This window comes from Phyllobates terribilis, unplaced genomic scaffold (genome assembly GCF_046119375.1).
Source record: "Phyllobates terribilis strain yellow unplaced genomic scaffold, ASM4611937v1 Scaffold_3__8_contigs__length_932513732, whole genome shotgun sequence".
Taxonomy (NCBI): Eukaryota; Metazoa; Chordata; class Amphibia; order Anura; family Dendrobatidae; genus Phyllobates; species Phyllobates terribilis.
This window is the reverse complement of record NW_027362763.1, coordinates 351,253,241-351,280,548: the sequence shown is the minus strand read 5'-3', so window position 1 is coordinate 351,280,548 and position 27,308 is coordinate 351,253,241. Positions and strand designations below refer to the sequence as shown.

At 45.0% G+C, this 27,308-nt stretch overlaps 1 protein-coding gene across 1 annotated transcript in view; it reads left to right on the top strand.

Annotated features, from left to right (window-relative positions):
• PRSS56 (serine protease 56) overlaps positions 1 to 27,308 on the top strand; it is a 75,772-nt gene that overhangs the window by 12,383 nt on the left and 36,081 nt on the right. Inside the window, exons 4-10 of the mRNA XM_073675245.1 lie at positions 755 to 808; positions 12,433 to 12,622; positions 12,924 to 13,032; positions 13,500 to 13,659; positions 15,532 to 15,674; positions 15,806 to 15,965; positions 19,163 to 19,351. Of these exons, the coding sequence (XP_073531346.1) occupies positions 755 to 808; positions 12,433 to 12,622; positions 12,924 to 13,032; positions 13,500 to 13,659; positions 15,532 to 15,674; positions 15,806 to 15,965; positions 19,163 to 19,351 (1,005 nt within the window). The remainder of the gene's footprint in view (positions 1 to 754; positions 809 to 12,432; positions 12,623 to 12,923; positions 13,033 to 13,499; positions 13,660 to 15,531; positions 15,675 to 15,805; positions 15,966 to 19,162; positions 19,352 to 27,308) is intronic.

Genomic DNA, 27,308 nt, shown 5'->3' with positions numbered 1-27,308 from the left:
TCCAGAAACAGTGCCACTTATGCCAAGAGGATGTATCTGGTATTGCACTGAACTGAGTTGCCGAACCGAAATACTTGATTCTTTTAGGTTGTCTTCACATGATGCGTTCCCAATGCGTTTTTTTGGCATGATTTTGCAAAAATGTTGTAAAATCATCACATTTTGCAGAATCACAGAAAAAAATGCATTGTGTGAAAATGGTCTTACTAAGAAATACGTTTTGCAAGAAAAAAAGAACAATTTAACCTAATAACATTGATCTCTTAACAATACTGTATGAATCCATGAAAAAACTCTATTTGGCTCTGTATGATATGAGAGTTATAAGGAGGTCCAGCATGGGCCCATACATGGAAGCCATAACAAGACTATGAGTCTTTAAAACTAATTTTTATTATTAATATATATTAGACAGTGGCAATCCTTCAAGCTTGTCAGCCCAAGTGCAGATTTTTCAACAGGCCCCCAACTATTACAAGCCTTAAACAGTATTGGTCTTTTCACAAGGGCCAATGGCGCCTGGGCCCCCCACCCCTCCCAATCCCGACCACTTCTCAGCTCCAGCGCCCAGGTATGACTGCAAACCTTGATAAAGTTACGCCCCTGTTGTTAGAGGTTGGAAGGGTTTGTGTGTAGAAAAGATTTACAGGTCACTTACTGAAAATCATCTCCTACGATTTTGGCTTTTGTACATATACTGTACGTTCACATCTTCTTTTATTCAATCATTCCTTTCCTGATTTTTTTTTTGCAGAACTAGAAAGTGACATGGATTATCTAAACACGTCACCTGATTTGGACGGTCCATGTGAGTAGATTATGTAATTATCATTCTGTATTATGGGCAACGTTCTCTCGTCAGTCTGGATTCGTGTGGTTAAAATAAATGTTTTACTCAAAATACTCCTCACCCTTCACAAACATGCTCCCTCGTGGAAATTCAGGTTTACGTACAGTGTAAAAGAATTGCCCCCTAACCTTATGTTCCACACAGGGTTGCCAACTTCACTTTTTATTTTTTATGGACTGGTTATCAATAAGTCACGGACAGACAATATTTTTTATGGACGCATTGGAAAACCATGATAAATCATTATGATAATAAGTGATCCATGTCTACAACCCAAAATTCTTATATGTAGACATCGGCTTCATTCAATGTAAACTGTAAAATGATGATAATTATTGTCCTAATAATCTGTATAAGTTTCTTCAGCTTCCAAAAAATCAAGGACGCGGTAAAAAAAATTTACAGACAGGGCAAAAAAGTGTCCTATTATTTCGGACTGTCCAGGAATTTCCGAATGGTTGGCAACCCTTGTTCCATACACATTATGTCTTACACAGACGCAGCACCTATAGAGTACAACAAGAATCTTATAATAATAATCATTTTTATTTCTGTAGCACCAACATATTCAGTAGCACTTTACATTACAGAGGGAACTTGCACATACAATAAAGACATTACAGAGTAAACACAAAATTGAACAGATACCAAGAGGAATGAGGGCACTGCTTGTAAGCTTACAATCTAATCTTAAGCCATGATAGTTTTTTTTACTGGTGAATTACAAATGTACGGCATGGAGTACAACATTTATTGACAGGTTGAATATATGCTGGTGTGTTTAAAGGGTGCAAAAAATTGTCCATTGACATTAGATCCTGATATTTTTGAAGGCATCTGCTGACAATGTATTTGGCAATTGCCTGGAGTTTATGCTTAGAACATTACCTGCTTAAATCATGTTTTTACGCTAAACAGCATTTTTAAATATATATTATGTTTTTTTTGTATTTCCTATCTTTATTAAAAAAAATGAAATTCTCCAATTTTCACATTGCCCATTAGCCCTTTTAATACTTCATTTCTGTACTGTAGAGATCAGATATTAGTATTCATCACAGGCAAGATTACAATACGAGGTAAGACATCTGGAGGCAGAGAGCCTTCCTCCTCCTCCTTGTACGGTGACTGATGCGTACAGAGCATGCCCACAGCAATCTCTTCTAAGTAAATAGGTTGTTTCCTGACTCAGGTTTTTAAATGCACAGGTGGCTACTGTAAAAAAAAAAAAACATCTGAACTGCTGTTCACAGCTTATTGCAATATTTCAGGGGAAATTGATGCAACCATGAGCATATTAAGAAAATAAAAAAAATAGCATCAGAAGAGAAAAATCTAAAAAATTGTTTTAGTACATATTTTACTGAGTTGAAAATATAAATGATACATTTCCTTTAAGCAACACAAGGAGAGAAATATAATTTATGGACAGAATGTACCCAGTACTAACAGATACAAATGACTCCAGAAAGCCCCCATTGACTATAATGAAGTCTATCACTTGACTAGAAAAATAGCGTCTCATGCAGGACATACACGTGTCTCTTTTTCTATGAATCTGGTAATTCCATAGAAGTCAAGTGTGTTACATAGATGTGGCTCCTACATCCAAACTGTTCTATATGGTGGTTATATAAGCTTAGCTTACAGGGGTGAAAGCTGAATAGCAGAAGGCAGCAAAACGTCAGTCAACACTGTCAATAATATAATGATTAATTGAGGCTAAAAAGATGAAGAGGATGCATATGGCCCTGTTGGCAGCGGATTAATCTGTGTACTATCCAGTTGTACAACAGTGAATATATAATTATTCAGGAATAAAGATTACAGTTTACAACAGTTATTTCTTATAGCTTAGGATCTTAGCATCTTGCTTGCAAAGTGAAAGTAAAATGTGCTCCAGCTACACACACACAGTGAGGGAACAGGAAGTTCCTTTTTTTTAACACTGGTTTACTGGCAATATAACACTATTGCTGGAGACAGAAATTCATGCACTATTAAACAGTAGTAAATAGTTGTTGTTGCAATATACAATAATAAGCATTATTCCAACTCCCCCACTCGACAACTACTTATCCTGTTAGTCCCATAGTGGTTCTGAATTCTTCAAATTTGGCTCTTGGAAGTGGCTTTGTTATTACATCAGCTATCATCTGGTCAGTCTCACAATAAACAAACTCAATTATGCCATATTCTATCAAATCATGCAGGTGACGATGTGTTTGGTTCTCGCATTGATCTTTTCACCGCATGCAAGAGTAATGCATCCTTGTTTGTCTTCATAAATCACCGTCAGTTGAGTTGATGGCTTACCAAGATCACCTAACAATTGGTTTAACCAAATAACCTCTTGACTTGCGTGGGCTGCAGAAACATACTCTGCTTCTGTAAATAAGGCTATAGACACCTGTTTTCTACTGGACCAAGAAATTGAACTTTCTCCAAGCATGAACAAGCTTGTCAATTTACGATCATGAGTCACCAGCCCAGTGTGCATCCACATAGCCTATGAGTTTAAGGCAGGGGTGGGCAATTAATTTTCCCGAGGGGCCGCATGAGAGACCGTGACTGTTGGGGAGGGCCGAACCAATAGGCTGAAATTAATTCTGCTCAATATTAATATTAACATGAGCATGAGCCCCACACAGCCTCCCCATGTCCAGCATGAGCCCCACAAAGCCCCCCATGTCCAGCATGAGCCCCACACAGCCCCCCCATGTCCAGCATGAGCCCCACACAGCCCCCCATGTCCAGCATGAGCCCCACACAGCCCCCAAGTCCAGCATGAGCCCCACACAGCCCCCCCATGTCCAGTATGAGCCACACACAGTCCTCCCGTGTCCAGCATGAGCACCACACAGCTCTCCTGTGTCCACCATGAGCTCCACACAGCCCCCCATGTCCAGCATGAGCCCCACACAGCCCTCCGGTGTCCAGCATGAGCCATACACAGCCCCCCATGTCTAGCATCAGCCCCACACAGCCTCCCATGTCCAGCATGAGCCCCACACAGCCCTCCCATGTCCAGTATGTGCCCCACAGAGTCCTCCCGTGTCCAGCATGAGCACCACACAGCTCTCCTGTGTCCACCATGAGCCCCACACAGCCCCCTATGTCCAGCATGAGCCCCACACAGCCCTCCCGTGTCCAGCATGAGCCATACACAGCCCCCCATGTCCAGCATGAGCCCCACACAGCCCTCCCAAGTCCAGCATGTGCACCACCCACCCCCCCATGTCCAGTATGAGAGCTCGAGAGCCTCCTCATGTCCAGCATGACAGCCCTTCCAAGTGTCCAGCATGACAGCCCCCCAGTGTCCAGCATTAAAGCCCCCCAGTGTCTAGCATTAAAGCCCCCCATGTCCAGCATGAGAGCCCCCCCTGTGTCCAGCCTGACAGCCCTCCCTAGTGTCCAGCATGAGAGCCCCCCCTGTGTCCAGCATGAGAGCCCCTCTGTGTCCAGCATGACAACCCTCCCTAGTGTCCAGCATGAGAGTCCCCCTATGTCCAGCATGAGAGCCCCCATGTGTCCAGCATGACAGCCCTCCCTAGTGTCCAGCATGAGAGCCCCCCCTGTGTCCAGCATGAGAGCCCCCCTGCGTCCAGCATGAGAGCCCCCCCTGTGTCCAGCATGAGACCCCCCCTGTGTCCAGCATGACAGCCCTCCCTGTGTCCAGCATGAGAGTCCCCCCTGTGTCCAGCATGAGACCCCCCTGTGTCCAGCATGAGACCCCCCTGTGTCCAGCATGAGAGCCCCCCCTGTGTCCAGCATGAGAGCCCCCTGTGTCCAGCATGAGAGCCCCCCCTGTGTCCAGCATGAGACCCCCCTGTGTCCAGCATGACAGCCCTCCCTGTGTCCAGCATGAGAGCCCCCCACTATGTCCAGCATGAGAGCCCCACTATGTACAGCATGAGAGCCCCCCTGTGTCCAGCATGAGAGCCCCCCCTGTGTCCAGCATTAAAGCATCTCTTGTGTCCAGCATTAAAGCCCCCCTGTGTCCAGCATCAAAGCAAAGCCGTCCCTGTGTCCAGCATTAAAGCCCCCCCTGTGTCCAGCATATACTTACTTCACTCCCCGTTTCCCTACGCTCCTGTCTCTGATGCACTGACTCTCCACAGTGTGCAGGCTGATGCCATTGTGTCAGCTGTTTCTAACGCTGATTGGTGGAAGAGGGAAGTGGCGGCCCCTCCTCCACCAATGCATTCACCACGGATTGAGACCACGGATTGAGACAGCGGTGACGGTGTGCAGGCGGGCAGTGACGGCGAGCGGTGACGGCGTGCGGTGCAGTGCGGCCCGTGGGCCACTGTTATCAGCCCTTCGGCTGTCTCGGTCCGCGGGCCGGACTGGAACAGCCAGAGGGCCAGATGTGGCCCGCGGGCCGCACGTTGCCCAGATCTGGTTTAAGGTATACTGTTTCCGATATTCTTAAATGTATGTCTTGAGTCACTTTCAAATATCGAAGAACATTCTAGACATTTTGGCACATTTTTTCCACATATCTGCACAGAATTCCAATTGTTGCTGCGATATCCAGTCGAGTCATAGTTGCTATGTATAGAAGCGCCCCCACTGCTTGTCTGTATGTCTCATTGTTAGATAACAGATAATCTTCTCCTTTCAGCTTTAAGTAGGATGGTTCCATCGTGCTTGATATACCTTTGGCTTCTGACATTCCAAACTGATTCAGAATTGAGTTGATTTTTGCACTTTGGTTTAGGAGAAAGCTTCCATCTTCTTCTCTTTGGACTAGATTCCTAGATATTATGTCACATTTCCAAGGTCTTTAGTTTGAAAATGTTGATACACAATTTTAGCCATCTTTACAATTTCTGTTTCTTCTTGATGAACCATAACAACATGTTCCACATATAAGAAGATATACATCCACTTTCCATCTGTACATTTTGTGTATAAACAGGAATCTGCTTGACCTCTTTTAAATCCTTCTTCCAATAAGACTTTGTTCATTTTGGTGTTCCATGCTTTTACTGATTGCTTAAGACCATAGAGAGCTTCTTGTTGTTTGCAAATGAGATTCTCTTCACCCTCTTTGATATAGCCCTCAGGTTGAGTCATGTACAAGTCCTTTTCAATGTCACCATTTAAAAAGGCAGTTTTGATCTCCAAATACTTGACAAACATCTTCTGTACAGCAGCTATAGCAATTAAAGTCCTGAATGTGGTCTGCTTAGCAACTGGAAAAAATGTGGCATCATAATCTTCACCATATTTCTGAGAATATCATTTTGCGACTAATCTTGCTTTAAATCTGTGAACCTTGCCTTCATACTTGGTCTTCAAAATCCATTTTCATTTGATTACTTTCTTGCTTTGTGGTAGTTTTTGTGAGTTTCCAAGTTTGATATTGATGAAGGGACTTAATTTCCTCAATAGCAGCATTAATCCACTTCAGTTTTTTATGGACAGGTAGTTGTTGCATCTCATCCCATAACTTCGGCTCTGACTCAGGTACTGTTTTAACAAAGTAGGATAGATGCTTACCTGGTATACACTTGTTTGATATCGATGATCTCCTGACTTCAGGTTCACCTGCATTTTTCTGTTGCTTCTTCAGTGGTTGAAGAACCTAACCAAACTTCTACATCCTTTTCCTTGTTATTTTTAAATTGTAACTGAGATTGTTGTTGCTTCAGCTGGACTGCTGGTATGATGTCATGAAACTTGAGCGACACGAAGTTCTCATCAATCATTACATCTCTGCTTATTATGACCTTGTTTGTTTCTGGGTGCAGGCTTCCATATCCTTTCTGGGTGTCACTGTAGTCTACCAGGATACCCTCTTTTGCATGAGATTCCCACTTGGTACGTTTTCATTGGGAATATGTACAAATACTTTACTTCCAAATATTCTTATATGTTGTAGTTCAGGCTTCTTGCTGTTCTATTGCTCAAATTGAATTTTCTCAGTAGCTTTACCTGGTAGTCTGTTTTGAAGATAGTAAGCTGTCATGATTGCTTCATCCCAATATGCTGTTAGCAAATCTGCGTCAAATAGCATACTTCTTCCACTTTCACAAAGTGTCCGGTTCCTTCTTTCCGATACACCATTTTGTTTAGGGTTGTATGGTACAGTGGTCTGAAACACGATTCCATTTTTACTTAAAACGCTTTGTGTCTCATTACTTGTATATTCAGTTCCATTATCTGCACTCAGAACTTTTGGCATTCTCCCAAATTTGTTATATACTTCAGCGAGATATATTTCAAGTTTCTCTGGAATTTCATCTTTGCAGAAGATAGACAACTGTATATCTTGAATAATCATCAATAAATGTGAGAACAGCTCTCTTTCTTCCAGGAATTTCAGTACTCATTGAACCACAAACATCTGTGTGTATTAAGTCCAGAAGCTGTTCTGATTTTGTAGTACTATACTTAAGAAAGGATTTTATTGATGTTTTCCCTTTAAGACAGCTAGTACATTTCATTGTCTGATTACACAGATTGACTGTAATACCATCAGCAAGCTGTTTTTGAACTAGCTTTCTTATTGCTTCTGGGTCTCTATGTGCAAGACGTCTGTGCCATACATGTATACAATTCTTGTGCTGATCATCTTTAGCAATGTATACACTTTCCTTACATTTTAGCTGGTACAACTCATCTTTGATTTTTCCTTCTGAATTCATATACTGACCATTAACCAAGATCACTTTCTCTGATCCACTTTGGTCAAGGTTAGAGAAGAAGCTTCTATCATTAGTCAAATGACTAGTTGTCCCAGAATCTATACACCATGCATGCTTTGATGTACTTGCAGTAACAAGTAAACGCAGCTTCAGTACTTGAAGTTTCATATTCTTCAGTAATGGCACTGTTAATCCTTTGATGATTATTTTGCTTTTCAGCTGTGTAATGCAGCGGCATTATTGTAATGATCCAGTGTGTATTTTGGCTGAACATGTACCTTTCTCTCAGGTGACTGGTCACATGACTGTGACATCAGCAAGGTCCTGTCTGTGTGTGTGTGTGCTACAGGATATATAAACCCTGGGTGATTTGAGACAGGTGTGTTGTGTAAAGCATGAGGCCTGCTCCTGTGGTGAAAGGCATGAGGCCTGCTCCGGCGTGAAAGGCATGAGGCCTGTTCCCGTGCGGACACCGTGTGTGAGTGAGAGGCCTGGTGAGGCCTGGTGAAGCCTGGTGGACTCCTGGAGGGTGAAGCCTGGATCCTTGTGTGGAAGCGATGCCAGTAAGCCTTGGAGGACCAGAGGCTTACTAAAATAAGCGTCCTGGAAGGCAGTGCCTGGATCTGTGTATGAGAGATGCCAGTGGCCTTGGACGGGATAAGGGCTGGAGACCACGTGTGGTAAGCCCTAGAGCCACAGTGGCGGTGGGACCAAACGGACTGGAGCAGCCATAAGCCGGCAAAGGTAAAAACTCTGCTTATATGGACATTGATATGGACATTGCTATATTATTACCTTGCTGAAGGCTGGACCTGGAGCCAAGTGGGCCTGTCTGCCACTTGGGGCTCGTTTGACATTATATGTGTGAACTGCGGTTTATGATGAGATAATAAACTGCTGAAGTGTGAAAACCGGAAAGACATTGCTGGTGTGCTTTGATTTTACCCGGTGCAGCGAGTATCCCCCATTATGATGACTAGCGCTGCCTTACAGCTGATTCAGTCTAGCTTTCCAGATTATGCAGTCAACCTTTAGGTGCCCTGATTTCTTGCAGACAAAATACTCACATGTTTCCTTCAAATGACTTTTATTTTTGGGTAGAGCTTGGGTTTTTAAAGCTGATACTGCTTTGGATACCCCACTGCTGCTTACACTTTCTTTCTTTCTTTCTTTCTTTCTTTCGCTTTTACTCATCTACAAGCTTTCCTCTGATATACTTCAATGTATGATCATAATCTGGGCACGCATCTAGTGCAGTTACAAGTGTGTCGTAGCTTTCTGGTAGACCGTTTAGTAGTAGTGCAGCAACATGGAAATACTTTAGCTCTTCCCCAATGCCCCGCAGGTGCTCCACAATTTCTAGAGTATTTCTTATGTAATCCTGCATATCTTGGCCCTTATTTAGTTTATGCTGATACAGCTTTCTCATCAAATAGAGCTTATTGCTGAGATTTATCATTTCATGCACTTTCTGCAGCTGTTCTCACATTTCTTTTGCAGTTTCACATTTACATACATGCACAATCTGATCATCATCTATACTGTGCTTTGTGCTTTTTGATCCTTCTCTACCCAGTCTTCTGGTAGTGGGTCAGGTCTAGACTCCTGTATGTATCTTTACCTTGAATTTACAGGATTGGTAGTTCTGATTAGTCAGAGTTGCTGCTTGTGGCCATCTTTGCTTCTTCTTAGTATACTGTTATTCTCTCTGTGTCTTTGGGTTTCTGGATCCCTGGGTCTCTGGGCCCATAACCTATTGGCAGCAGATTAATCTCTGTACTGTCCAGCCATTCAACAGTGAATATATATTTATTCAGGAACAAAGATAGCACAGCTTGCTTACAACTGGCATTTCTTATAGCTTAGGATCTTAGCATCTTGTCTGTCAGCTTGTAAAGTGAAAGTAAAATGTGCTCCAGCTACACACACATACTTAGTGAACAGAAACTTCCCAATTTTAACAGTGCTTTATTGGCAATATAACACTATTGCTGAAGACAGAATCTCATGCACTATTAAACAGTAGTAAATAGTAGTTGATGCAATATATACAATAGTAAGCATTATTCCAACAGGTCCCCATATAGCATTCCCACTTGACTTATAACCCTACTGTAGTGGATTTGGAAGAGCGGGAATAGCAGATCTGATATCTGGTACCCTCAAATTTAGGCTTCATTCAGACATCCATTTTTGGCGTACAAGTGCTATCGGTGTTTTTCGCGGATAGCACTCATACTTGTGATAGTCTATGGGGTGATTCACATTGCCAATTTTTTCCTCCGACCAAGAAGTCAGCTCAAAATATCGGAGACATGTCTGATTTTGATCCGAGGGTCGGATCAAAATCAGCAATACAAGTCAATGGGTCCATGAAAAAACATTGGATCACACTCATATGACATCACAGAGTGTCATAATGGAGAAATCATTTTTTAAAATTTCTTCATGCATGACAATATTGGATAATAATCGTAGCACACTCTGATCAAAGTCTGATCTGAAAAATCGGTCCGTCTGAATGAGGCCTCACTCAGAAACTCGCGTCCTATAGATGAACGCTCGTGGACCAGACCTCTCCATCAGCCTACTCCAATGGTAAAACTCCTCACAGGGGAAGAAAGCTGCTTTTCTATTGGAGAAGGCTGATGGTCTGGTCACTGCTCCTCCACCAGTAGCCATTGTATGGACAGAAGTGTTGCTCAGTTTGTGAGGAAAACTGCACTAACATGAGAAAGTGGCCGATCTCTTTACCTCAGATTCTGTCAGTGAGCTCGTTCTGACGGTCTGACAGGAAAGTTTGTAATTCTTATTCACTTTTATTTTTCTGAACTCCTTTCAGCTGGTTTATGGCCACAGAATACAAAAAAGGTGGATGTGCCAGGAAACAAAGACTGTAAAAGCAAAATGGTGCAGAATTTGTAATAAAACCCAATAGCAAAAATGATTTTTCGCACAAAATACATGCATTAATGCATGGAAAAAATGTCCTAAAATGTGGCCAACCCCTTTAAATGAAATGATGAAAATCTGCATATAAAAACTGCAAAAATGCACTAAAACGCATGTGATCCACACATTACTGTATCAATTTTTATCCAAGCCCAGTAACAGGAAGTTTCCAAAACAAAGCAGTTTTATTTAAACATGATAAAACCGCATGTAAAAAAATGCAGTGAAAAAAAGTAAGCAAACAAATTTAGCTAATTGGTGCAGAAATCCTGCAGTATAACAATTGTGCCAATTAGTCATTGTGGGAACTTTGCCTCAAGGTTCTCAGTGAAAATAAAACATGAAACAGACAGTATAAGGCCACGGCCCCACTATCAGTATTTGTTCAGTATTTCGGCAGTAGTTTTCCTCAGGAGTCGGAGCCAAAACCAGGAGTGGGTGATAAATGCAGAATTGGGGACTTGTTTCGATTATACTTTTTCTTTGATTGTTCCTCATCTGATTTTGGCTCCCACTCCTGAGAAAAAATACTGACCGAATACTGATAGTGGGGCCGTGGCCAAAGGATGCAACTAGGTATCAGAGAGCTGTCTCAGTTTTTCATGAACCCATAGACTTGAATAGGTGAGTTTGAACCATGACTCAGAAAAGGGGTACAGCAATAATCAGCTGACACGCACAAAGATTAGATAATATAATATGAATATTTACTAACCAGTTTATAAAACAAAGGAAAGGATGGTAGGTAAACAGTGTATAAGTAACAAATCTGATCTCACCATGTACTGCCATGTGTCCTCACACACTGAGGTCAGGACTATGGGCGTGGGGAGCAGTGAACATTCATTCTCCTTAATAGCACAGTGTCAGCCGCGGTCTCTGGCAGCGGCTGAGCGATCACGTGTGCCCGCTAATAAAGAGAATGAATATTCACTGCTCCCCACTCCCATGGGCGTGGAGAGCAATGAATATTCATTCTCTTTAATAGCGGGCACACATGATTGCCCAGCCGCTGCCAGCAGTTGCAGCTGACACTGTGCATGCTATTAAGGAAAATTAATATTCAGTGCTCCACACACCCATATGCGTGGGGAGCAGTGAATATTAATTTTTTTTAGCAGCAGCACAGTTTTAGCTGCAGCAGGCGGCTCCTACCTCCTGTGACCCGCTCCTTCGTCGCTGTCGCTCCCCCCACATCCACCACCATCCACAGACGGACCGTACATCCGGACTATAAGAGGCACCACCCACTTTCCTCCAAAATTCTGGAGGAAAAAAGTGCATCTTATAATCTGAAAAATATGGTATATATGCGCATATATATTCAGATGTAAGATGGGACCGGTACGTCCTAAGACTGAAGAATAAAGGTCCTTGCTGGGCTCAGTCCCGAATTATCAGACATGCTGTCTTGAAGCTCTTAGGGAATGCTGAACTTTACAATGCAGGGCTTCTCTAAGTCCTTAGAGATAGAAGCGCCGACTTGAAGCTCTTAGGGAATGCCGATCTCTCCAACGCAAGTCTTCCCTAAGTCCTTAGAGAGAAACGCCATCTTGAAGCTCTTAGGAAATGCCGATCTCTCCAACACAGGGCTTCCCTAAGTACCTAGAGAGAGGGCCTCACGTGGCCTAGCCCAAGATGCTGTGTACTTGGTTGTTCTCACCGAGTCGGCTCATGTCAAGCTGAACAACGCATCCCCTAGTCACCAAGAACAGATCCAGAGTTGCACCGCTCTATCCATACTTTCTCCAAGGACGCACAGCTTCACTTCCACCTGGACTCTCCTCCGACTCCCCCCAACTGCCCACCAACCGCCAAACCCCTGTGCTCTAACTCCGGCCTCTCACCGCTGCCCTCTACTGGTCAGATCACATCACAAATCTCCAACAATACAGTAAACTGTGATTGACCCTTACAGCTGTATGCAGAATACCTAAAAATACACATTTATATCTGTTATCTCCCCTTGATTAGTGATCTGCGGACAAGCCATTTCCTCTACCACCAACAACACTATACCCAAAGGTCGCATAGTTGGAGGAAGCATTACTTCACCCGGGTCTTGGCCATGGCTGGTTAATATTCGACTTAATGGAGAGCTTATGTGTGGAGGAGTCCTGCTAGGAGACGGCTGGGTGCTAACAGCTGCACATTGCTTTAATGGGTATGAGATTAATTGTCACCACTCGAGCCTATTGATTATAAGGTGTGGATGATATTACTACTAAATGTTTGTGTAGTTTGTGTCTAATGTATTAAATAATCCTTATGCTAAACACTCTGAAACATTGCTGATGAACCATATTTTATGCAAATATTATGTCAATCTAGTGAGACATAATAGGACCTACCTGGCCAATGCATGAACGTATAGAAGAGCTGTATATGTGGCTGTAAACCATTAGTAGGTTAAATGTCTGCTGTTTTCTGTAACCCAGATTATTAGATCTGTATTTTTTTGACAGAAATGTTAATGAGCTGCATTGGACGGTTGTGATTGGGCAGTATAACCTGAACAAGGAAGAAAAAGAAAAAAGAGACTATCAAGTGAATAGGATTATAACCCACCCCAAGGTATTGTAACCAAATGCCATAGGGAGATATACCCTTGTATACCCTATAACATTTTTATTTAGAGTAGTTACCCAGAATCTCAGGCCATGTTCACACATTCAGTATTTGGTGAGTTTTTTATCTCAGTATTTTTAAGCCAAAATCAGGAGTGGAACAATCAGAGGAAAAGTATAATAGAAACAAGTCACCACTTCTGTATTTTTCACCCACTCCTGGTTTTGGCTTACAAATACTGATGTCAAATACTGACCAAATACTGAATGTGGTCTTAGTGTCAGAAACAAATCCTTAGCAAATTAGTTTTCTAGATGTTTATATCCACACAACTTGGTACGAAAATCATTGGTTACAGCAAGGCAACAATGAAAAGTGGCCTTATCGTATTAACTAATGCATTCTCAGCCAAAAAAAAAAAACATTGTTGAATGAAAAAAATACTGATGTCTTCCCCAACATTGTTCTTGCAGTTTAATCAGAAAACATTTAACAATGACCTTGCACTGGTGGAGCTAACAAGTCCAGTTGTAGCATCTCCAAGAGCAATTCCAGTGTGTCTTCCGACGGTACCTGTGGACCCCTCTCCTGGAACAAGCTGCTACATTGCTGGCTGGGGTTCTCTTTATGAAGGTCAGTCTAATAGTATGCCTTTCATAAATATAATTTTAAAGGTGATAACTGGTCAAAATGATCTTTTGGAAAATAGTAGTGTTCCAAAATCGCAGACTTCAATGAGATCTTCTCACATGAGTTCATGAAATATTATAGGGTTAGTCTTAACATGTGTCTTCAGGAGCAAATAGCTTCCCAGCCTCCTGACTTCCTTATTGCTTTGCTGGGGAGTCCAGCTCCTCCATGAGGGACAGTTCTGGTTAAGCAGCATCATCCTTCTGCTGACCTTTATGTGCTGCTGTGACACATTCAGATCTGAAAGGCTATTCTAAAGTCTACATAGTTATCTCTACATTTACTGTACATTTAGACATAACAGTACTTTTGAACAAGCACACTGCTCAGCAGCTCATGGTAAAAGTGAGCAGTGGGCTAAACAGCCAATGGTGTGGGCTTCTGATTTTGCAGGACTGATAAAAACAGGTCCAGGTCAAAAGCTGACAGAGAGGGTGAGGTGAGTATCTAACTGCACTATAGAAATTAATGGTCTGGAGAGAGGTGACTTGGGTCTCAAGAGGTACCTGTCAGTACTGTGCATGTTTGGCCACCCTATAGTAATCTGTCTCCTTGGCAATGAGCTATAAAAATCAAACTCTCCTAGCAAGAGAACAACAGCAGCAAATAGAAAAAGTAAGTCAATTCTAAACTTGCTTATTTTCATGTTGTCTAATTAACTATACCAATTTCATAACATGAGAATAACCCTTTAAAGCGCCCTTTAATAATGTAACTGTTAATTATCACTAGGACTTTTCACCTTTACCGACACGTCTGTTTTAGTAATTGTTTTTAAATTATGTATTCCATATAAAATATCAATTCTGTACCATCTTCTCTTATAACGCTGTGTTGTGCATTTCTTCTTTTATTCCTTCTAGAAATTCAAAATTAAATTGATAACTGGGTGTTCCTGTGCACTCAGACACTCCAATCAGTGCTGACAGTATCAAACAAAGCAGTGACATAACAAGGGGAATAGTATAACCTAGTTGTCAACTTGTATATAAGTATTCAGGGGGAATAACAGAGGAACAGGAAAACACAGAATCATGAGAAAGGATGCTCCAGAATTGTTAAATCATGAAGAGTGAGGTAGCATCTACTGTGTACAGTATATCTCCAATTCCCTGATCAGGATACAACTGTGGACTATTCACCTACAATGTACCCTAACCAAGAAAAATATGTATATTTTAACTAATTCAATACATTAACCCCTCAAGGACCAGTCAAGTTTTATTTTTTTCTCTGTGGAGCCTTAACATTTTTATTTTCCCATCGACTGACATAGCTGTATGAGGGCTTGTTTTTGTAGGATGAGTTGTACTTTTGAATGACACCATTTATTTTACCACATAGTCTACTGGAAACAGGAAAAAAATTCAAAGTACTATGAAATGATGAAAAAAAATCATGCAAATCGCCATTGTTTTGTGGAGCTTGTTTTTATGTCATTCATTTTTCAGTAAAAATTAGTAGTCAATACAATTTTTCAGGTCATTATGATTATAACAATACTAAACTTATAAGGTTATTTTAGTTTCTTAAAAAAAATTGGCTTATTTCGACATTTTCTAAGGCCTATTACTTTTTTTTGCCATGATTGGACCTATACGAGGGTTTGATTTTTGTGCATTGTTCTGATACTTTTAGTGTACTCTTTTGGGATACATAAAACGTTTTGATCGCCTTTTATGAGCTTTTGGGGGTAATTGCTTAAAAAAAATATTTTTCATTTTATCAGTTCAGGCAAATACACCGACATCAATGCCAAACATGTCACTATAAGGCATATAAATTTACAGCACTTCTGTTCTATTCTGACAACAGATGGTCCACCATCGGATGTTATTATGGAAGCTCGTGTGCCAGTTCTGAGCCAAGAATTATGCAGAAGCTCCTTGGGGAAGGACATGTTGACCAGCACCATGTTCTGTGCTGGCTACCTGACTGGGGGCATAGACTCTTGTCAGGTAACTTTCTTCTTAGAAATCTGAAATGAACTAGAAAATGTTCTAACGTTATGCATGGAAAAGAAAGATACCACAATATGCACTGAATAAATGCATGGAATGACTTTACATCTGGTCTTCCCTAATCACAGGGAGACTCTGGAGGACCTCTGACCTGCCAAGATCCTTCTTCTAAGCAATATATGGTATATGGCATTACTTCATGGGGTGACGGCTGTGGAGAGAGAGGAAAACCGGGGGTCTACACCAGAGTAACAGCCTTTATTGACTGGATCAGGAACCAGATGAAAAGTAATATATAATTATTACATGAAAGTGTATTGTATTCTTGAATGGTTATGAATATGTGAAAGGTGTCCATAAGTTCTGGCCCTCAACTAAAATATTCTTCAAAAAAAATTTGCAAAACTCCTCTTATCCATTACAGTGTTAGTCACGGACAGCACACGGACCATCCCTATGCCATCCGTGTTTTTCCTATAGGCTTGTATGGCTGATTTTGATGCATAATTTTTTTTACATATATGTGGTCTGATAAAAAAGAACAGACATGTAAACCGTTCCATAGACTATAAGGCTAGGGCTATATACTGATTTTGACCACAATAATCAAGTCGAAAAAATATGACGTGGTTGAACTTTATGCGTCTTGCTTATTGTGGTCGCAATACCCTCAGTGTCGCAATATGACCACATACACGTGTATAGGGCTGCAGTGACTCATAGAGAACTTTGGCCCCACGACGTGTCGTGGCCAAAGTCGCCATGTAGCCCTAGCCTAGAACTTGAGTACATGTTCTATCTGTGAAAAACCCAGAAAGAACATGTACGTAAAACCAGACACCTGAATGAGGCCTAATTTAGAAGCAGACAACCTAGTATGAGTCTCCTCCGACCAAAAACAAATTGTCAGCAGCTGTAGATGTGACACCCCAGGGGTCTGGTTGCCACAGTGATAGAGATATTACGTCTGAGAGCAGGTGGGAGGTCTCTTGGTCAGGAATCCTATGCATGCCACACCTCCTGCCCAGTCCTGGGAGGGGAAGAACTTCCCCTATATAAACCTAGGGCTGAGGCAGGGTTAGTGAGTAGAGAAGAAGTAGAGACAGAGAAAAGAAGCAAATATAGGAACAGAACATCAGGAGCTCTGTGGGAGCAGTGTTACAAGGAGTCAGGGGCTGGCAGCTGCAGAGCTCGCCCTGACTGAGAAGATTTCTTACCGGACCCGGAGTCCGAGGCTGTGGGGACTAATCTCTACCCAGCAGCAGAAACCGACCGGCAGGGGATTGCAGGTCCTCTGGCCCAGAAACCCGAAGGCACGGTCACACGCGTGGGACCAGCACCGCCATCGTGGAGCGGAAGCCATTAGAAGGCCCCGAGTCACCGGCCATACGGGTGAGCACCACACGGTACACTCAGGGACGTGGGCTACTTTTACCCGCCTCTAGCAAGGTAGCCAGAAGAGTACAGTTAGTTGGGAAGGCCTACAACTCCGCCTGGCCAGGGGAGATCCCATCTGCTCAAGGACTGACCAGGCCCCGATTGCTAGCCAGTACTCCGGGAGGGTCTATCTTTGTCACCAGTAAAGACCCTGAACTACACCGCATCGTCTCTGAGTGGTTCCTGCTACCCCCATCATCCACGTCGGCTGCCCTGAGGCCATACCCCTCCCGTTGGGGGTTATACCATCCACGCTGCACCATCTTTCCACCGGCCTCAGCGGTCAGCCCTGCAGCGGCAGCTCCATAGCTGCATTCAACGGGTGGCGTAGTCATCCACCATCTACTGCTAATAAACTGCCACTTAGTCTGACTCCCTGGGCACGGACCGGGTCATCGCCACGAGACTACTACCCCCATCTGATCCGGCTCCGGGTAGGCTCCCGCGTGCGCAACGCAGCGCGACTCAGGCCCAGGGGCGCGTCATAGAGACATGTTGTCTTGTGGCTAAGGTTTAATAATGTGTTATTATATGTCATTTCATGTGAGGGTCATGCATCATGTAAACAAAATGCCTATTAGTGACTAAAATGCAGGTTACATGCTCTAGTCAATTATATCTACAAATGATGTATTGCTGCAGGGAAAAGATATACTGCAACCTGCTAAACTGGAAATACCACCATAACTTCAGTCTCATCCTCATACCTGATTCAACAACAGTGCAGTCAGTATCTTATCTGCTCAGCTTCTTCTATTGAAAACTGGCAGCAAAGCCAGTATTTAGACTTTTTTCTAGATATTTTATGATTCTTGATTTTCATGTTATAAAGGAACATCACAAACTGCATCCAACATTTTTTTAGAGTCCATTCTTAGGTCATATTCATGTCTTTTAAATTTGATATTGATATTGGCACATAATCACCATAAGGTTCCATAGATATGGGCCTTTTTACCTATTGCTAATTTTTATGGTTGTCTATAAGGGGGCATGGCTCATAGGATTCTCTGGGGTCTTGACTTTAGGCTGCTCTGCATAATTACTCCCTTGGTAAACACTATAAAAAATTGTCACTAAATAAAAATGCCCAAATCCCTGAAATGGTGTGGAAAATGTAAAAAAATAAAAATAAAGTGGAATACTCATTGGAGCCCCAGAAATAAAAGAGAAAAAAAAACCTGCTCACTTTTGACCTAATGAGCAGGTGCATATCTCACACAGGAGAAAGCCTGTTCTAAGCATCTCAGGGGGGAGTTTTCTTTTTTTTTTACCCTGCATAGCGCCTCCTGCTTATGATTGGCCAACATCATGCAAGGGAAAAAGTACACACCCACAAAAATGAATTTCTGCTAACGGTCCCTTACTTGAAGGGGAAATTATAACCTAAACTTTAAACTAATATTTTTGCAACAGAGATGAGAAATACAATAATAAAAACTATGTTTTCCTCAGCTCTGCAGCCGCTACTACACAATTTGGTCGGTTTACATACTCAAACTGGTGAAAGGTCCTCTTTAAATGATAGACAAGAAGCCACAGCAGAGGAGTCTTACTAGTTGACCATGTGCACACTTTCAGTATTTGGTGAGTTTTTTACCTTAGTATTTCTAAGCCAAAACCAGAAGTGGTGACGTGTTTCTATTATACTTTTCCTCTGACTGTTCCTCTCCTGGTTTTGGCTTACAAATACTGAAGTAAAAAAACTCACCAAATACTCAATGTGTGTATGTAACCTTAGGCTGAATTCATAGCTCAGTTTTTTTCTCGTCCTCTCCTCCAAAAAATAGGCATTTTTCATCAGTGTGCTAGATGCAGATTTTATCCATTTTTCATTAGTGTGCTTGATACAGATTTCACCCATTTTGTTCCCTGTGAATGTTTTTGCCATGTGTGTAATGTTAAGCATTTGGTGTGTTGCATACTTTTATAAATTGGAGCCAAACGTGAAATGTGAAGAGGACTAAAATATACATTTCTATAATTCACATACTGCACGTTAAACAGATCTTGACTTTCTTTATTAGTAAATCCTTTAATTTTTCCAGACTCACCCTCAAACCGAGAACCTTCATGCTTCGAGCTGGAAGCAGTAACAAATGCTCAGCATAACAATCCGAAGTCGGAAATCAGTCCTCTGTGTTCCTTTTACAAACAGTCCTGTCCAGCTCCACTCAGTCCTGCCGCCTGTACCCGCTTAGCAGAGGAGAAGTGCAGGCAGAAACAGAGAAGATGTGGTGAGTCTCTATGCTTCCATGTAATTAATTAATCCTGCCATTCTAGGGTATCTATTATTATGCTTTGCTTACCGTATATAGCGCCATCATATTCCTCAGCGCTTTATAGGCAAAAAATGTTACCAGTTATTTTTTACTGCTACTGAAAGCCGCACTGCAGTAAATTATCATCCACAACCCATCTGACGCGCCCCCAGGGCAGTGGGGTACTCTGTGTCCAGGCCTATGGATGCTGGGGGAATATGTCACAGTGGCTAGCCCGGTCCTTTGCCCAGGGAGGTCAACAAAAAGGGGATAGTTTATATGGGATTTGTAGTTTGATCGTGACCCCACCTGTGGTTTCTGGTAATTTGTACCAGCGCTACTGCAGACCTCTGACGCAGTTGATAGGCAGCTAGGATGGAACAGCTCCCCACAGGTGGAGCGGGCTTCAGGGCAGTGTAGTGTTTGGCGGTGGGTGGTGATGCTGGGGCTTGTAGTGCAGTCGGGATGGCGCAGCAGGAGTAACTGACAGAGACAGGGGATTCGCTTCAATACCTTTACTGGTGTGGATGTCAGGTACGGTCCAGGGTACTCGGTAGGAAGGGTGCACTTCAGGACTTCTCCCCAGTGAGCGGGTATAGGGCCTCCTGGTCCGTGTCTACCTCTCTCTAAGCTCCTGGCCAGCCTGCAACTGGGCCTAGCTTCTGTGTCGTGTTGCTCTCTTCACCTGTCGCTTGGTAGTAGGACCTTCCACTGGCAATCACTATCCCTGGGCGCCGGGGCCTTCGTGGTTCCTGGTCCTGTAATGGGTTTAGGTTCAGTTCGGCCAGGTACTTGTAGTCCTCCTGGTATGCCGGTGATCCCTACTGGGTATAAAGGGACCCTGTAGGCGCGGACCCGGTGTCCGGTTTGTGTACTCGGGGGTGAGCCTATGATGCTCCTCTGCCCCCTCAACTTCTCTCTCCTCTCCTCTTTTCCTTCGGCCACACTCGGGGCCCTCAATACAGCAGCAGACGTACTCCGTCTTCACTGCTCTCAGTGGCAGCACACTCTAAACTCAGACTAAAACTGACTGACTTGCCTGGCTCCACCCTCCATATATATATATCCCTAACGGGCTCCCTCTGGTGGTATGAGGTGGAAGGGTGGAGGTGTTTGTATGTAATGAGGGCCTCTTGTAGAGAAGTCCGTCCATGCACCCTTTTGGGTCCTGTGGTACCTGTGAACAGCAGGGTGCCACATTCCCCCCTAGTACAATTCAGTACTCCTGGGCTGAAGCATTTTGTAACAGGTTACAACAATAACAATAATAATAATAACAATAATATAGTTACAGTATGTCCCGTAACCAGGTGTCCATTTCATCGAAGAAAGTGCAACATGAGTAACATGAGGGACCCGCCTGAAAACCCTCAACGTAGGCCCTGGGCGTGGCTACAGGGCATAAGTGATCCAGGTGCTGGACCACGTCTTCGGCCACGCCAAACGGGTTTTTGTTCTGCGGTCTTATAAGGGGGCACTTTTGATGAGTGCAACTATTTACAGGGACAGTTTTTGGCTGCTCACAGTCCTCAGCCTACAAGTCTTTATACCCTTACAGGTAACTAAATGCACATATTATTTCAGTTCATACAATAAACAATAGGCAATACCCAACTGGGTAACTATTTATAATGTAGGCATTTTGTATTTTAATCCCTAAACCTGGCAGGGATTTGTCCTTGTGTGCTGCGTGTGGACCTTCGTAGCACTGGGGTGTTACTAGTGTCTGTGCATGCACTTTCTGTTAATCTAGCAGGTGTATGTCCTGGTAGATTATAAAACTGCCTTAATCTCTCTATGGGACTGGCAAGTGCACTGTCCACTGGGCCTTCAGGCTCTGCTTCAACGGGTGATCCTCCTCTGACTGGGGACTCTTCCTGTTCCTGAGCAGGTTCTTCCAGAGCGCTCACAGGTTCTTCTTGTGGCTGATAGAAGTGTATTACATGTATAATAACTGCTCCATCAAGTTGAGGCCAGTCCACAGGGAAATCTCCTAGAACTGTGTGAAGCACATCTTCCTTGGGTTTTTCCGGTGCTATAGGAGGTACTTCTTCCTCCGTTGTCTTCAGTAGACCTGGGCACACTTTCAAATGGTCTCTTGAGACTGTTGCGGTCGTTTTACCTCCATCTTTACTGATCAGGCATGTTTTACAGTTGTCAAATCTGGAGTTTAGCATAGTGTAGGGCTCTCTTTCCCACTGGTCGTCGAGCTTGTGACCTCTTCTTTTCCGCTTTAGCACTATCTCTCCAGGTGCCAAGGGTTCTACTGGTGCATGTTTATTGTACTGTTCTTCTTGTTTTTCCCTTACTCTTTTTAGACTGTCTTCGACACAGGCCTGTACTCTCCTGTACTGCTCTTGCCGATTTCTATCCCAGTCTCCAGTGGACATATCTGCTGCAGGTTCTACCACTCCGAGTTCCAGGTCCATGGGCAATTTCCCAGGTCTTGCTCTCATGAGGTACGCTGGGGTACAATTTGTAGAACTCACAGGTATGTGATTGTACAGATCTACCAGGTCAGGTAGTTTGTCTGGCCACTGATTTCTTTCTTCCAAGAGTAAGGTTTTCAGCAGGTCAATGATGATGTTGTTCATTTTCTCACACAAACCATTGGTCTGAGGGTGGTACGGCGTAGTCCGGATCTTTTTGCACCCGTACAGGTGGCAGAATTCTTTAAACAGCTCGGCTTCAAAGGCAGGGCCTTGATCCGTCAGCACTTTGTCTGGGTATCCATGGGGCCTGCAGAAGTATGCTTGGAACGTTCTTGCTGCAGTCCCTGCTGTCAGGTCCTTGACAGGGGCTACCACCAGGAACCGGGAATAGTGATCCACCATGGTCAGGGCATAAGAATAGCCTGACCTGCTGGGTGACAGCTTGACGTGATCCAGAGCGACAATCTCCAGGGGCTGGGTTGTTTTGATGGACTGCAAGGGTGCTTTCTGGCTGCCATAGTCTTTTCTTCTGAGGCTACAGGGCCCACAATTCCGGCACCACCTCTCTATGGAACTCCGCATTCCAACCCAATAGAACCGGTCCTTCAGCAGGGTTTCCAGCTTCTTCCAGCCAAAGTGACCTGCTTGATCGTGGTAGGCCTCTAACACCATCTGGATATCTGTCCTGGGTACAACAATCTGCCACACCATTTCATGGGTCTAGGGGTTGACATACCTTCTGCACAGCTTCTCTCTGTAGATGAACAGCCGGCTTCTCTCATTCCACAGGTGTTTTGCTTGTGGGGGAGCATCCTTCTTCAGGTGTGAACCTTCTTGGGTTATCAGTCTTTTGATGAGGCTGACAACTGGGTCACTGTCCTGGGTCTCCTTCCAGCTGTGATGAGGTAGAGGGTTTGGCGTCCTACCATGACATCTTCTGGAGGCGTGTTGCTCGTGGACCACTCCGTTTCTGTGGAAGGCAGGTAATTCAACTTCTTCTAGGTCATCCACTTCATCCTCGGTGTCTGACTGGTGGGGCATTATTGACAAGGCATCAGCATTGGTATTCTTGTGACCTGCCCGGTACTTGATTGTGAACTGATAATTCGACAGTCTGGCCACCCAACGCTGTTCCATGGCTCCCAACCTGGCTGTCTCCAGGTGTGTCAAAGGATTATTGTCGGTAAAGGCTGTGAATTTAGTTGAGGCTAGGTAATGCTTGAATCTTCCGGTGATAGCCCAGACCAAGGCCAGGAACTCCAGCTTGAAGGAACTGTAATTCTCTGGGTTCCTCTCAGTAGGGCGAAGCTTCCTACTGGCATACGCAATTACCTTTTCTCTGCCATTTTGCTTCTGGGACAACACAGCTCCCAGTCCCTCATTGCTGGCGTCTGTGTACAACAGGAAAGGCTGTCTGTAGTCAGGGTAAGCCAGGATTTCTTCACCAGTTAGAACTTCCTTCATTGATGCAAAGGACTCAGTCTGCTCTTTGCCCCACTGGAATGGGGGACTCTTTCCTCTTTTGGACTGTCCTACCAGGAGGTCTTGTAGAGGCGCTACCTTTTTGGTATAGTCCTTTATGAACCTCCTGTAGTACCCGACCAGTCCCAGGAATTGCCTTACCTCTTTGATGCTTCTCGGTTCAGGCCATTTCTGGATGGCAGTGACCTTCTCCGGGTCTGGTGCTACTCCCTCTGAGCTGACTACGTGTCCCAGGTACTGAACCTTCTGCTTGAGCAAGTGGCATTTAGAAGGTTTTAGTTTCATCCCATACCGGGACAATGCTTCAAATACCTCCGCCAGGTGCTTCAGATGGTCTTCATACGTCCTCGAGTACACGATAACGTCATCCAGGTACAGCAGCACTGTCTCAAAGTTCCGGTGTCCCAAGCAACACTCCATCAGCCTCTGGAACGTTCTGGGTGCGTTGCAGAGTCCAAACGGCATGCTGTTTAATTCGCACAGTCCCATCGGGGTAGTGAAGGCTGTCTTCTCCTGGTCTTCCTCAGCAAAAGAGACTTGCCAGTACCCGCTAGTGAGATCCAATGTAGAGAAGTAATTGGCAGATTTTAATGCAGCCAGGGATTCCTCTATGCGGGGCAAAGGGTATGCATCTTTATGTGTTATTCGATTAATTTGTCTATAATCTACACACATCCTCATGCTACCGTCCTTTTTCCTAACCAGGACCAGGGGAGCTGCCCAGGGGCTACAGCTATCCCTTATTACCCCTGCCTTTTTCATGTCATGCAACATTTCCTTGGCTTTTTGGTAATGTGCTGCTGGTACGGGTCTGTAGCGCTCTTTAATGGGTGGATGGTTACCGTTGGGTATGTGATGTTGTACCCCTTTAATCCTTCCAAAATCAAGTGGGTGTTTATTCCTGAACCACTCTGTATATACCGTGTTTTTGATGGACAGGAGTGGCGTCAGTTCGAACATGGAGCTGTTGACTCCAATCCTCCAGCTGAGCTTCGGAGTCATTGTCCTCCACTGTATCTGGTGGGGTCAAGGATTCCACTGTGTGTATGGCATCATTATCCACAGTATACAATCTGGCAACAGTGGCGTATCTTGGCAATTTAACTTCCTCCTCCCCACAATTTAGGAGACGTATGGGTACCCTCCCATTGCGTACATCAACTACCCCTCTAGCAGTTAAGAGTGTAGGTCTGTGCTCTGAGCTAATGGGCTCCACTACCGCCTGGTAGTTCTGTCCCTTGAGACCTATTGCTGCCCTACATCAAATCTGCATCTCACTCATTGGGGGAATCACAATGGGTATCGGGTCTGTCACCCGTACATTACCAATCTCACCACCTGTTAGCTTTACCTGTTGCTGGTACAGGAGGGCTCGAATCTCTCTCTGGAGCACCTTCCTCTGCCATGGTTTGGCAGTGTCAGCAATCTGTTGGAGTAAACACAACACTTCTCCCAAACAGTTACCAACAATATTTGTACCAAGTATCATATACGGATTGGTATCACCAGGGTTAGATTCTATAACAATTAGTCCTTGGTCCTTTAGTTCCACTCTCCCCACCTTCACTATCACGTCCTTAACCCCTACTAGGTTAAGAGGAAGGCCGTTAGAGGCATACACAGAGAGGTTCGGGGCTGGCGGGTGGAGTTCATCTATGGACCAGTACCTTTTGTAGAGGACATCAGGTATGATGGTTACCTGTGAGCCGGTGTCCAGTAACGCAATTGTTGCTATGCCGTCCAGCACGATGGACAGGAAAGGCCTTCCTCCTACGAACCGGTCGTACCAGCTTGATGGGGCTGGTTGAGTTACTCCTGGGTGTCGGCCCTCGGCCCCAGGGTTTGCCCGTTTAAAGGACAGTTCTGCGCGGTGTGGCCTGCCTTGTGGCAACGGTAGCAGATGAAATCTCCTGGAGGGCGACGTTGGTCGTTGGTCCTCCCACGGGGTGGCGTTGTCCTCCTACGGGTTGGCGTTGTCCTCCTTCTTCTCCTCATCCAGGGGACATCCTCAGGACTGTCGGCAAGTAGGATCCTTCCTTCCGGCTCGGGCTCCGTCTGTAGCTGCAGGGTGCTCAGGACAGTGTCCAGGGTTTTACGTAGCTGACGCACTTCAGAGCGCAGGCTGTCCAGCTCGCTAGGGGGCACTGTTTGCATCTTTGTTTCAGCCGTTAATGAAGGAACAGTGGGTGCTGCGGGCACTGGGGTGGCCCCACCCTGGTAACGCTGGATAGCAGTCCCTGATGTTTCCAGGGGCTGAAGGCCCTTAATAGCCATGTCCTTCAGGGTGTCAAAGGTGGCATTTGGATGATCTAAGGCCCACCACCGTACGGTTCTGCTCTCCTCCTGGGACCTCAACCCCCAGATGAATTGTTCTGTCAGCATTTTATTCTCATCTTGTATGCTGGCTGGACTAACCCGTTTCAGGGCCCGCAGGGCTTCCTGAAAGCGCCAGGCATAGTCCCGGATACTGTCCTCAGGTTTCTGGGTACAGTGGTAGAACCTCATCCGGAGATCTGTCTCAGTGCGATTTTCAAAGACAGTTTGCCGTCTCTTAAGGATAATGGATACTGATTCCTGGTCTGCGGCTGGCCAGGTTTCAACTTCCCGCTCTGCGGCACCAGTCAATTGTCCCTGCACAACAGCGGCTCTCTGCCTACCAGTCATTGAATACATGTCCAATACACCGCATATCTTTCTCTTGAATCCAGACAGGGTGTCTGGTTTGCCATCATACTGGGGAAACCATTTTGCTCCAGGGATATACGGCAGGGCCATGGGTATTAACAGAGTCACAACCCCTGCTGGTGGGGCGGCCCCTCAGGCCTGAGCAGCGCTGGGCGCAAGTTGAGCATCAGGAGCATTATCCGGTGCTCCGGCGTCTCGCTGGTCGTCGGCCATGGTTGCGCCCCCTAGTGAACCGTAGCCTACCTCCTGTTTCTTTAATCGGGTAGGCCGCAGCTCCGCAGACGACGGTCTCCTTCCAGGACCTGACGCTTCCAGGTGCGTCAGAGCGCGAGTCGGGGCTTGAGCTTCGCTCGCTTCTAGCAGTCACGCCTCTCCGATTCCCGCGGTTACGCCCCTCTTCTTCCTGTGCGGTGACGCGGTAATGGCGGCGATGTTCACCACAGTAAAAACACAGTTCAATACGGCACACAGTACCCGGTGGCAATGGGTACGAAATCCTGTTCGTGACGCCAGAGATGACTCGCCCCCAGGGCAGTGGAGTACTCGGTGTCCGGGCCTATGGATGCTGGGGGGAATATGTCACAGTGGCTGGCCCGGTCCGTGGCCCAGGGCGGTCAACAAAAAGGGGATAGTTTATATGGGATTTGTAGTTTGATCGTGACGCCACCTGTGGTTTCTGGTAATTTGTACCAGCGCTGCTGCAGACCTCTGACGCAGTTGATAGGCAGCTAGGATGGAACAGCTCCCCACAGGTGGAGCGGGTCTCAGGGCAGTGTAGTGTTTGACGGTGGGTGGTGATGCTGGGGCTTGTAGTGCAGTCGGGATGGCGCAGCAGGAGTAACTGACAGAGACAGGGGATTCGCTTCAATACCTTTACTGGTGTGGATGTCAGGTACGGTCCAGGGTACTCAGTAGGAAGGGTGCACTTCAGGACTTCTCCCCAGTGAGCGGGTATAGGGCCTCCTGGTCCATGTCTCCCTCTCTCTAAGCTCCTGGCCAGCCTGCAACTGGGCCTAGCTTCTGTGTCGTGTTGCTCTCTTCACCTGTTGCTTGGTAGTAGGACCTTCCGCTGGCAACCACTATCCCTGGGCGCCGGGGCCTTCATGGTTCCTGGTCCTGTAATGGGTTTAGGTTCAGGTCGGCCAGGTACTTGTAGTCCTCCTGGTATGCCAGTGATACCTACTGGGTATAAAGCGACCCTGTAGGCGCGGACCCGGTGTCCGGTTTGTGTACTCCTCTCTCCTCTCCTCTTTTCCTTTGGCCACACTCAGGGCCCTCAATACAGCAGCAGACGTGCTCCGTCTTCACTGCTCTCAGTGGCAGCACACTCTAAA